This window comes from Stylophora pistillata, chromosome 3, assembly GCF_964205215.1.
Source record: "Stylophora pistillata chromosome 3, jaStyPist1.2, whole genome shotgun sequence".
Lineage (NCBI taxonomy): Eukaryota > Metazoa > Cnidaria > Anthozoa > Scleractinia > Pocilloporidae > Stylophora > Stylophora pistillata.
This window is the reverse complement of record NC_142521.1, coordinates 46,332,853-46,345,510: the sequence shown is the minus strand read 5'-3', so window position 1 is coordinate 46,345,510 and position 12,658 is coordinate 46,332,853. Positions and strand designations below refer to the sequence as shown.

The 12,658-nt window shown below is 37.4% G+C and overlaps 1 protein-coding gene across 2 annotated transcripts; it reads left to right on the top strand.

Annotated features, from left to right (window-relative positions):
- The first annotated feature begins 435 nt into the window (after positions 1–435).
- On the top strand, positions 436–12,576 carry LOC148736434 (glutamate receptor 2-like). 2 transcript variants are annotated; one of them, XM_088755309.1, is made up of 16 exons: positions 436–514; positions 3,312–3,437; positions 3,786–3,917; positions 4,018–4,242; positions 4,510–4,715; positions 4,813–4,860; positions 5,115–5,240; positions 5,826–5,957; positions 6,220–6,324; positions 6,903–7,022; positions 7,668–7,862; positions 8,366–8,726; positions 8,995–9,357; positions 10,098–10,268; positions 10,771–10,896; positions 11,101–12,576. In XM_088755309.1, the coding sequence occupies exons 2-16, from the start codon at positions 3,350–3,352 to the stop codon at positions 11,118–11,120; spliced, it is 2,418 nt and encodes an 805-aa protein (XP_088611435.1). In that variant the 5' UTR covers positions 436–514; positions 3,312–3,349; the 3' UTR covers positions 11,121–12,576. The 2 variants fall into 2 exon arrangements, with proteins under 2 accessions (XP_088611435.1, XP_088611436.1); XM_088755310.1 differs by lacking the exons at positions 436–514; positions 3,312–3,437; positions 3,786–3,917 and having other exon boundaries at positions 3,991–4,242.
- The last annotated feature ends 82 nt before the right edge of the window (positions 12,577–12,658 follow it).

Here is a 12,658-nt window from a genome sequence, read left to right as displayed (position 1 = left end):
ATTGAGTGGATTAGATCATTAAACCCGTATTTCATTGCTAATCACTCAGGTTTTTTTTAGGTCAGAATTTATGAAAGGCTGAAGCTGCTATGGTAAACACTGCATGCTGCATGCATGTATGCGCCTCCTGTGTAATCAGACTTTCATATAGATATTGTGGCTTTGCCATAGATTTCGTCCCAACTAAAGGCCCAAGCGTGAGAACCTTCTGTGGTAAATACACAAGGTGTAACAGTACAGTTATATAAAGAGGTAGGATATGGGTGAAAGAGACAATTTACGAATATTTATAATCGGCACAAAAGACGAAATATTTAATTGAAGACAAACCTACTTACTAATGCAAGTTGCTTTGTGTCCTGCAGTTCTCTTTAAAAAATACTCCCCTGGAAGGTTTCTAATATTTGTAGTTCTATAAATTACACTGCGACTCGTCAGACATCTCCCGTATCTTGGGAATGAGACTTTCAGGATTCTTCTCTCTAAAGCAGAGGTTATAATCTTAACATAACAGGTTAGTTTGTTGACTCACTCTTGCATTTACACTTTTTAATCTCAAAAATAAGCTCATAACAGTGTGGAAAAGTTATTTCCTTTAAATTTTTTGGAAGCTCCAAAGGATGCATCCTCGATGGATCTCGCCTTTAAGCATGACAACAAATTGGTCAGTCCGCGTTTGAAAGAGCGGCGTAAACAAATTCTCTCAAGTATTAGCCAAGATTTCAGACTATGCCTTTAGTATCTTCAAACATTGAATCGCGTACGGCTTTAGTTGGTATTTTGGCGTATTTATAAGCAACTTTCGTGTTTATTATAGAATTTCTCACCACAAAATTCTTAAATGACGAAATTTACCTTAAATTTTCGCCTGCAACAATTTTGAAACGTTGAAATATCCGAAAAATTGATAACGTAGAGGGCCAGAGTGCCAATATTGTAATACCATCAAGATGTTTAATCTATTACAACTGAGTATTATATTCTTATTCATCAGTATTTAAATATGATATCAATAGGCATGGGTTTTTTGATGATGTTGGAGATGTGAGCAAGCGACGGATTAAAAGTAGTTATAAATGGAATACGGTTAGGTTTTTTTACGTCTTTAGTTTGTAAGGTGAGTGTGCGGGAGATGTCAGCGGCGCGTTGTATTTATTTGGTGACGAATTTGTGGCTGTAACCTCGTTTGAGAAGGTATGAGGTAAGTTGAGCGGCGCGAGTCTCAAAAGCTTTATCTGTAGAACAGATACGTCGTAGGCGGAGTGCTAAACTGAACGGAATGGCTTTTTTGGTATGTAATGGATGGCAAGAAGAGTGCAATAGATACATATGTTTGTCTGTGGGTTTGGTATAGAGGTCAGTGGAGATATTACCGTCGGTGGTTAAAGAGACACTTACGTCAAGGAAAGACACATTAGTGGAAGAGTGTGAGCTGGTGAATTTGATGGTGGGGTGGATATTGTTAAGATAATCGACGAAAATTTTTAGGTTATCTAAACCTTCGGTCCAGACCATAAAGATATCGTCGATGTATCTAAACCAAGTGTGGGGTTTACATGGGGCATTTTTCAAAGCGTTAGCTTCGAATAGACCCAGAAAAAGGTTAGCGAAAGAAAGGGCCGTTTTGGTACCCATGGCTGTGCCGTGAACTTGGAGGTAATGAGCATCATTAAAAGTAAAATTGTTTATGGTAAGAACCATACGAATGAGGTCACAAAGTGTGACGGTAGGAATAGGGGTATTGCAGGAGGTACACAGAAAATGGTCACAAGCATTAATACCTTCGTTATGTGGGATATTGGTGCAGAGGGATGAAAACACTGGCATCTACTGCAGTCTTCTAACCGCTGCAAAAAAGCTTTTCCTCAACTGCCAGTTGTCGCCTTCAGACGCTCCCCCAACCTTCGCGACACATTAGTAACAGCCAAACTCCCCTCTAATTCTACCACTTCCCATCCTCAACTCCCCCCCGGCTCTTTCCGTTGTGGTAGAAACTGCGCTACTTACCCCTACATCTCTGACGGTCTTACTAACTAGACCTTTTTTTCTTCCGGCGAAACACGTCCCATTAAATCTCACTTGACCTGTGACACTAAAAACCTTATCTACTTAATTCAGTGTAACCGCTGTAACTTACAATACATAGGAGAAACTAAACGACGTTTAAGAGACCGTTTTAATGAACACCGCCGTACCATTGATAAACCTAACTCTAAATCTAAACCTACTACAGCGGCAGAACACTTCATTTCCTCTCCTAACCACTCTGCTCACGACATGGAGCTAATCGCCATCGAAAAAGTGTTTTCCAAGAGAGACTCGATACGCAAGGCCAGGGAAGCTTTTTTCATTTCAAGAGGCAATACTATTTATCCAGATGGCCTCAACGCTAGCGAAGAAATGTATTAGTTTCTAGTTATTTATCCAATTTACCTTACAACATTTCTATTTTTGCTCACTATTTCTATTTTTATTGTTATCTCATTGTCAATCAAATTAGTTTTACATATTTCCGCGGTTGCATCATACAGCTATCTATGAAGCATCACCCCAATTCTCTGTTAATTCCCATTGCACCTGAAGAAGGCTGGTTTGGCCAGCCGAAATATAGTGCTCCGTCTTAAAATTTACTTATCTACGTTGTATCGGTCTTGCCTCTATATTTATATTTCATATTCGTTATTTTGGGCCGATCAGATCAACGCTGATCCAACGCACAAGAGTAGTAGTATCGTCCACGGTTGCCTGCTGAACATTTCACACTTATTCCTATTCCAAACAATTTCATGAGACTTTCGAAATGAACAACAAAGTACTTGAAAAACAATCGCTCCTCGAGAAGACAAACCCAGAAACGACTAGCGGTGGCGATTATTGTCTGAGAAGTAAGCGCTATCATAATGGTCAAGGGCAAATCACCAAAAAAGGGAAACTATATGTGGTCTTGCATCACATGACAAAACAAGGTTTACAAGACTCGCATCAGGACCTCACGATAATTTGACAACCCTAAACAATTCGCAGACTCTTTACCAATACTAGTAGTTCATACTAATACTAATTACTTTCTTGGCTCAGTATTTTTCGGTTTTTTTCGTCTTCTCTATACCCAAATTGTCACTTTCTTCTCTTACAAATGTCATGTCATATTAGTTTCTTTTCATTCATCTTTTTTTCATCATTATTATTTTCATTGTCGTCATTACTATCATCATTATCATTAGCATCGCTAATTTCGTCTTTCACGATCTTTTTCAGCGAAAATTCTTTGTTATATCGATTTGCTATAATCATTAATTTTTTCATTTAAGCGTTCGTTGACTTGTTTATTCTTTATCTGGAGAGAAGGATGAGCACGCAAGATCTCTTCTCCAACCTATTTTTCTTTGTATTGATACAACAGAGGATCGCCGCGACTGATAGAATCTTGACCTGCGGTAAGTTACATGACTCCAGTGTGCTCAAACGAATCAGAGCCAACTACTTTAGTTACTGAGAACCATATGGGCAGTGCCGGAAAACCGCAATGCAATAATCCTAGAGGACTGAACTTTGAAAATTTACCGTCGTCATATTATTGAAAGTAAGACGATAAGTAGATAACAAACAAACAAGCAAACAAACAGACAGACAAGCTTTAATATCACTTGTCACGTCAAGTGTATATTCGGAGATCTATAAATGATTTCTTAAAAAATTATTTTTCGTTATTATCTTAATTATAATCATTGTATCAAATAGTAGTACTCTCCTAAATAATTCTTTTCTTGCTCAATTTTAAACAGGATTTATTAGTGGACAAACTGATGAGTTTCATGCATTGAACTCAGTCTTCAGTTATTTCTCCGGCTTGAAAAATGTTTCAGTGGTTTTAAAAGAATTCAACATTTCAGAAGTTGCAGAACTGTTTGGTGAAGGTAACATGACTCCATATTTGGTCATGTCTGGGTTTTTATGTTATTGAAAAGTTTTGCAGCCAAATAATTCAAGCTTCCTTTTCTACTACAACTACTTCAGCATCAAACGTGATCACACTTATCGAGGGAGGTGTAGCAACCACTTCCGCTTGTGCACTCTCTACAATGACCGGCATTCCTCTCATCCGTCTCTATGGTAACATTGCACCCCTGGACCAATGTGAAAAAGAAATCCGCATGTCAGCAGGATACAGAGATTATGCCCAAGCCACACTTGACATACTGGAAAAGTACGGATGGAAAAATATTGTACTTGTCAATGAAGGTAATAAAGGTCAATTTCATGGATTCCATATGATTATGTCTTTGCTCCTTTCAATGTTTTGCAAACAACATCTGTTATCTTTTGACAGATTCGAGGCGTGTTCACTCTGAAAAATCGTTATAAATTACCTTTCACTGAAAGTACGCATCGATAACTTTCAGGCCCGTGAAAAAAATTGTATCCCCCAAAGGGTCTTTTGATGGGTCTTATAGCCTTTTAGGTGTAATAGGTCGTTGATTTTGGTGCTTATTGTTTGATATTGTTTAGAGCGTCGAGTGCACGAGGCTGGACATTTTCTAACTAAATCACGGAAATTACCGCTGATCGTTAATCTAGTTCAGCTTTCTGGGCGCGACAAAAACGAAAAACCGACTGAACCAGCCCACAGAGTAATAGAACAAGTACGGAAGTTTGATGCCCAAGTTATTGTACTCTACTTGGAAAACAAAAACATCGAGCTATTACTGCAACAGGTAAGAATTAGGTCTTTGTTGTCTTTTAAGTCTACATTGCTTCACCAACGCAAATTCCATAATAGCTCATTTGAATCTGTGTCTTATCCTGTGACAGAGGCCTTGTCAGCACGAAAAGACATATGTATGGATCATTCAAGGACAGGTTTGACTTTGGAACTTGCTAAAAGCATTTCAAAAGTAAAGAAAGAATTGCTATTTTAATTTACAATTGGTAATATAGATAATCCAGGTTCTCTTGCCAATCATATTCCAAGGCTGCAGCCTACCGCAGGTAGAAATGTCAACTATGGAATTCACCCGGATTAATTTTCCACTAAATTTAGAAACTGCATGGAACAATTCAGCTTTTATCAGCGAGCTACTTAGTATTCAGTATTTTATTCGTTACATTGAAAGGTGCCCTTGAATTTCACTTGGTATCAAAATGTGGTGATAGCTTTAAAGTTGCCGCATGCCGAGACTTCACTCGTTGATGAAATAAAACATGCTGTTGGACATAACTTTACAGGATTCATCAACGAGGTAAGCTTTCTTTCTTTGGAACGCTTCCAGTTTTTGTTTTAATAAATTTCTTTGTTTATTTGTTTTACACTGGGCTTTTTCTCTGCTATATAATTTGGATATATCAACAAAGTTGAAATGGTAAATTGGCCACCGTAATGATTACAAAAGCTGACGTTTCGAGCGTTAGCCCTTCGCTCCGACGAAGGGCTAACGCTCGAAACGTCAGCTTTTGTAATCATTACGGTGGCCAATTTACCATTTCAACTTTGTTGATATATCCAAATTATTTCGTTACTCCCACCGACGCAGCCCCAAACAGTTTCTTTCGAAACTATCGGCCTTTATTTCTCTGCTACACTGCTATACCCTTCGGAATGAGATACAAGAGGCTTTGAATTAATCTATTCAGAACCAAATTTCTCAAGACAAACGCAAAGGTGATTTTTGTATGGTTTTTAAACCATATACTCTAAGTACGTATCAGCTTTCTATACAACGACCTCTATAATTTCTCTACCTAACAGTGAAGCATTATTGTGATCTCTTCACCTTTTGACACATCACCAGAAAAAGTTAAGGACATTGTTCTCGCTATAACCTCAGGAACTAGTTGCTGTTATTCATGATGCCGTGCAAATCATCCAGGAAGCAGCGAATACCGAACCTTGTTCGTCGACTTATGATTCTGATATTCGTCTCGAAGATAGGAACACAATGTTGACATGCATCAGAAAGGTGAGCAAATTTTGCCTCCACAGACATTCTCATTGAATTCTTAGGTTATATCAGCTAAAAAGGACAAATGAGTTTATCAAAACGTTTTCTTTTTAATCTGGGTGCCTAGATCTATTCTTGGTAGTAAAAAAAATAAACAGCGCTCATTTTTATTTCTCTTTCCGAAGGGGGATTGTGGCAATAAAATCCAAGAGTCCCACTACCCCAAACAAAATTGCGTGCGTACAGCTGAATTATGTTAACATATTTCCCAATGAAACAGGTGATCCTCCACGGTATGACTGGACTTCTCCAATTTACCGAGAATGGAACACGGAAATTAATTGAACTGGAAATTTTAAACCTTAGAAACAATTCCTATAGGAAGGTAGGTGTCTCTTATCTACTCTACGATAACTTCATAGGTATTTTCATTAATTAATTAATGAAAACTTTGATTTCTTTTCATTGTCAAGCAACTGCAAAATTATTAATTTTTTTTTACTTTCTTCTGTTTTACTTTAACTGTAATGTTTTATTTCTATTCAAATATTTTCGCGTTTTTGCTTGAGATTAAATAAAAATTACGAAACGTCAGTAGCTATTTATTTCTTGCCCGTAAGCGCGTTGATTTTTTTAGATAACTCTGGTAGTTAGTTCATTGCAACTTAGTCAGTCGTTTCATTAGTGTTAGTTGGCGCCGTGTTCCTTTTGTTTAAAAGTTTTACTGCCATACCTGATTAGCTGAAAATTGTAAATTCGTTTACATTTCATTTCGTTTTTTGTCGAATCCCATCTACAAATCCTTCCATCTAAATAGACGTCGATCTGGCAAATAATGGAACAACATGTGTCTTTACTTTGTGGCGTTCAACGTGTAATATTTATTTACGCCCACCGTACTCCTGAGCTTTGAGCTTCCTATTCGAAGTAGCTGAGATTTATAAAGCAAAATCTATTTTGTAGGTTGGTACGTGGAATTCAACCAAAGGTGCTGTTATGACTGGAAATATCAAACGTAACATGGATAGCCCGTTATCAAAAACAACTCTGGAGGGAAGAAAGCTTCGAATCGTTGTTTTATTGGTAATGAGCCTCAAACACAAGTATTCATATTTATGAGTGGTTTATATACCGAGGAATAATTTACCACAATTTGCCTATCAAACTCCAAAAGTATAGTAGCAGTTTCATGAGTGCCTGTGGAAACTTGACGTCCTTAATAAACAGGCTTGCAATGACGAAGAAAATTGATGGCTTGCAAAATTGGCTTTCTAGAGGGAGAAAGAGGGTATTTCTTTCATTCAATATTTTTACTCTCTATCTGTATCTGTGTTTCTTGTAATTGTTCATATACCTAGTCCACGTTTTATTGCATTACACAGTATCTTCATTTTGCTTGTCATGTGGGTCGTGAATTTTCATTCCTTCTGAGTTAAACTGGATGACACTGTCTTGTAAATACATATCAGAGAGAGGTTAAAAGGGACCTCGCAAACGCGATCTTAACTTATGCTGTGTAAAGATATTTGTAAAGATTAAGACACTCACACAGAAAATAAATCGAACTTCACAAACTTATAAGCCAGGTAGACAGTCTTGGTGACAATGTGTTAATTAGAAGCCTAATTATTGCTATTACGTAACTGAATTTTCATCATCATCGGCAACAGAGGCAGAAGATGTATTACACTTTCAAAAACGATTGTCGTCTAATATTTTCGCCCCCAGGAAAGTCCCTACGTTATGAAAAAGAGAAAGAACGACGGCGAGTTATTCTATGAAGGATACTGCATTGACTTCCTTAATGAGCTTGCAAGAAATCACAAATTCACCTATGAGATCTACATCTCTCCTGACGGTAAATATGGCGCTGAAATGGATAACGGAACTTGGAATGGGGCTATTGGTGAGATTATAAATGAGGTATGCTGTAAAATTTCCCACCAACCTCACTTCTCTGATAGGTCATATTATTGGAAAGCAAGACAATATAGACAATATAGACCTAAAATTAGGAATTGTAAGACTCGGCTGTGGTGGAAAGTTACCTAACCTTGTCCTCAGTTAGGTCCACGAAGCCAAATAATAAAATGATGGTATGGAAGGAATTGGTCCGGATTTCCGACATTTCGCCTCACGCCGATACACACAGTTATTAAGAGAATGGCAGAAACTGCTGATTTTGACGTGCTACAATTACAATTAATCTGTCTTTTGTTTGAAGCTTTCCTGCTAAAAACCCTGATATATCATTTTTTCAAAATGTGTATTCGATATTACACAGAATGCAAAGATTGTATTTGGCGTGGGAGAAAGATCCATGCGAGCAGTGGAGTTGAAAGATCTGGTTCATTAAGAGAGAGATACTCCTAAGAGAACAGTAATAAAGATCAAATTAAATAGGCTGTTCTTTTCTTATCTCAAAGCGAGCGGATATGGCTCTTGCCTCCCTCACAGTGACAGAAAGGCGAGAGGAGGTTGTGGATTTCAGCGTTCCCTTTATGCACCTCACCTCAGATATATTATTGAGGAAGGCATCTTCCAAAGAAAAATATGAGCTTCTGCAGTTTTTGGATCCGTTTGATAATCAAGTCTGGTTCGCTAATTTGGCCACCCTGGTGATCAGCTCTATTGCTGTCTTTGTAATAAACTATTACAGTCCTTATGGATACAAAGATGATAATGGCAGAGGGACATCGAAGGAGTTTACCTTTTTCAACAGTGTATGGTTTGCTTTAGCTTGTATGCTACAACAAGGAGGAGATAATACACCAAAAAGCCTCTCAGGTGGAGTAAAAAGATATCCAAGGGATTACTTAAACGCGATGGTATTCTGGTTCACAACCAAATTACTATTGTGTTACCTAAAAATTACTAGACTTTATTTCACGACTCTAGACAGTGCCCAAGCATCAAAAGGCTAGAAAAAATTCTCGTATTATCTTTCAATTCATCACAATTACCTTTATGAAAGAACTGAGAGTAGGTCATCGATTGCCATATGTTATGACAAGCCTTCCTGAAATCCACATATTTTTTATCAAATAATCCTTAGGTCGTATACTTACTGGTTGCTACTGGTTCTGCATACTGATCTGTATCTCGACATATACTGCTAATCTGGCAGCATTTTTCACGGTGAAGAACGCGGTGCATCCTATTCAAAACCTGGGAGAGCTCACAGAATCATCTTACTCTATAGCAGTGCTTAACTCATCCAGTACGTTAGAGTTTTTCAAGGCTAGTGACTACGAAACACACAAAAAGATATGGCGTAAAATTGAAGCAGATGGCACACTGGTTAAAACTATTTCACAGGGTGTTCAATGGGTGAGAGAAAAAGAACAGTTCGCGCTTATAGATGACGGTCCTTCCCTCAGAAAGATTGTCAGCAAGCCACCTTGTGACTTGGAAGTAGGTAAATAATGAATTAATAGTTGGCAGTTTTATGGAGGCTTTGTGAGTACGTTCATTAATAATAACTGTCGCTGTTTGTAAATAACATAAAAACAACACTGAGGCAAAAACATTAATGGAACAATAAAAATAAGTAGCAAATCCAAACAGTATGCGAGGAGTTTTATAACTCCACACAGTTTTCCATCGATATCTATAGCTAATTACTTCGATTGGCCCGACGAAATGTTTTTAACAGGCATGCACATCACACCTTATACGTTGAACTTGTGTTTAGTGACATTGCATTAAACGGACACCCAGTATTAAGCAGTCGGTTGTCAAAGTCCCGAACCTGTTTCCCCTTAATCACAATAGTTTTCTCCTCTGTTGAGCGGTCGTAAAAACCTTTGAGTGAGTCCTAACGGACTGTTTGTATTACGTTCCGCATAATGTTGAACGGTCACTTAAGCGGAACCAGTCAAATAAAACTAGGAATGATCTTTCAAACAAAATTTAATCTATGTTATTCTCCCGAAATTTGTTTTAAATAGTATTTTTAAACGTGTCATTGTACCTTAGGTAGTCAATTATGGCATAGAATGGCGTTTTTATCGTGTTTTTATTTTACCCTTATACCGAGGAACCTTTTTTTACCGGTCAACTTGTATTAAGCGGTCACCCCGCCATTCCCCGTGGGTGATCGCTTAGTTCAAGTTTGACTTTATACATAATGTAAAAGCATCTGTTTTTTATCCACAGTGCCAGGTTTAAGCACAGCTGAAGGATTCGCGCTGGCCTTCCACGCCAACGATCCCCACGTGAATAACTTCAGTCTGACCATTCTGCGCTTACACGAAAACGGTTTTCTCGCCAGCTTGGAACGGAAATGGTGGGAAAGCGAAAATAGCTGTTCAGTGAAAGAAGAAACATGTGAGATATATCATTTTGATAGGACCTTCGCTGCTTTTTGGGATTTACAGAAACTGTGGTCTAAAAAATGCCCTTCCGTTAGTCTCGTTATAGCTTTGAGTTAGGTTCCAATTGTCTTGTTTCCAAGCTTCTGATTCTTAAGAAAGTCCGCGGCCAAAGGAGAAATCGAAATTACGCAGTTACAGATGGTCCTCAATCTCGAGAATTTAGTTCGTTTTATCTCAATCCCAATCCTAATCGAGCGAAAAAAAGTCTCGCGAAATTGATTGACTTCACAAATTGGCACAATAAGATTTTTAAGGTTATCAAGTAGAATTGTCTTGAACTGCTGGTAGGAGCACTTCAGTTGAAAATGGCTTTTGAACAAATTCAACTATTTGCAACAAGAAACCGCAAAGGTGTATATGGAATCGATAAATCACTTAGTATATGGATGGAATTTTATAGCGTTTATTTAGGTTCAAGAAGACCGTGTCTCTTTTTTTTTTTTTTCGATTTTTAGCACTTACTCGTAAGCAAATTGGTCTAAATAGTATGTTGGGTGTGTACTTGATCCTGTTCGTTGGAATGGGGATTGCTTTCCTCACTTTGCTTGCCGAAATTTACTGGAAAAGAAGAGCTAAACAAGGTATGTGTCAAGCAATCAGCGACTGTTATACTGTCTCTATTATTCAAATGGCTGTGATTGATTAGATTCATAATAAAAAGAATGCAGTAATAAGCCATAAATTATGTTTCCCTGGATGAAATTGTTTGTTTAATGCGCATATTTTTAGAAGTAAATCAAACAAGACCTGAAATAGCTCACATTCTCCTTCCTTTCATTCCACAGGGCACAGCTTCGTTCCGTGAAAATTCGGCGCTCAAGACGTGTTCGACTGACTATTTTGCGTCAAAGTATTCGATTAGAAACTAAGTAAACTGAGAGTCGAAGGTTGTATCCTTCGATCGTTGGCGCTTCTTTTTTACTTTTTAATGAAGTTTCCAGATAGTAAATTCACGAAAACACAAGAAGTGAGGTTAAAGGAAAGGAAAGAGGGATTTTCCTCGGGGTCAGGCTCAAAGTTTATCTGCAAAATTCTAACAACTCTTTCATCCAATTTCATATCTAAATTGTTAAGTATGACCTGGGAGAGTCCAAGGAAAATAAATATCGTAATGAGCAATGAAGTATGAACTTATGCTTTGAAACTCAAGTTGTAATAAATAAATAGTAATTCATAACTAAAGTAAAAGCTAAGACGAGGGGTCATTCACCTCCTGTGACTGGCAATTTAAGTAAAGTCTGTGTGAATGCCACGACAGGGTAGTGGTGGATATTTACGGAGCCGTGGATTAAAATGGTGAGATAATATAGCCGAAAAACCATGATTTTAAATCATTTATTCCTAGAATGATTGCAGTATTTTCAGATGCAAATCCTGCGCAGTTGCTCGGAGATGAATTTCAAAGGATATTCGGAGTTTTAGTAACCAATCAAAACACGCCTTTAAAACTATCCACGGCGGTTAAAAACATTCCAAATTAAAGGTGTTTATTTTCTGCATATTTATATTTCTTTGCAATTCTGTCATTCACCAGTTGATTTTCTTTCATAGTCTTTGTTGGGGTCTCAAGATGAAAATTTTAATACACACTCCTCCTTGAGACCTCCTGGTGTTTTTTTTTTTTTGTTTTTTTTTTTTTAGCGGGAACCCATACTTATAAAACCAACAAACCAAAATGATTTCATTTATTCGCCGATTTCAGTTTCGTACTTTAAAATTTCCTCTTCTTTATGAAATTCTCCCTAAAACACTAAAATTTTCACTGTGTGCGCCATCTAAGAGAAAAAAATTAAGGTTTAACAATTTTCCTTGAATTCGCTGAATCAATTTCCTAGTGTCGAATAAAACGAGTTCATCTCATAAATAAAACGAGCTCATCTCGTTCCATTACCGCTTGGTGCTGATGTTGCATGTATTTCTAAATTAAAACCGAACGTAGCAGTCCTCCCACATTCAAAGCGTTGCTATGGAATTGACTTCAGAAAATGATATTAACACTTTACCTCGATTAAACGGCAGGTTAATTGTCATTTCTAAATAATTCATTTCAAGCTAGTCATGTGATTGAACTTATCACCGTAAAATCTAAAAACTAGATCGAGGAAAACCTTTAAAATATGTTGGATACATTTTATTTAAAGAAAAAAAAAAAGAGCTACTACTTTCGAAAGACTTTACTTGATCATGATTTTCCGACTGGGAAGTTGAAACGTCTGAAAAATTAAAATCGCACCGAACCACAGCGCTAATATTGTAATGCCATCAGGATGTATAATTTATGACAAATTAGTCTTATATTGCGACAGCAGAAAATACGCACCTCGTTGGCTATCTGAACTAACG

Bases quoted from the DNA above. Each gene is read 5' to 3' on its own strand.
- LOC148736434 (XM_088755309.1), top strand. From the start codon at position 3,350: ATGAGCACGCAAGATCTCTTCTCCAACCTATTTTTCTTTGTATTGATA. The intron at 4,861-5,114 runs GTTTGACTTTGG...TTACATTGAAAG, and splicing joins TATGGATCATTCAAGGACAG to GTGCCCTTGAATTTCACTTG. The intron at 6,325-6,902 runs GTAGGTGTCTCT...TCTATTTTGTAG, and splicing joins GAAACAATTCCTATAGGAAG to GTTGGTACGTGGAATTCAAC.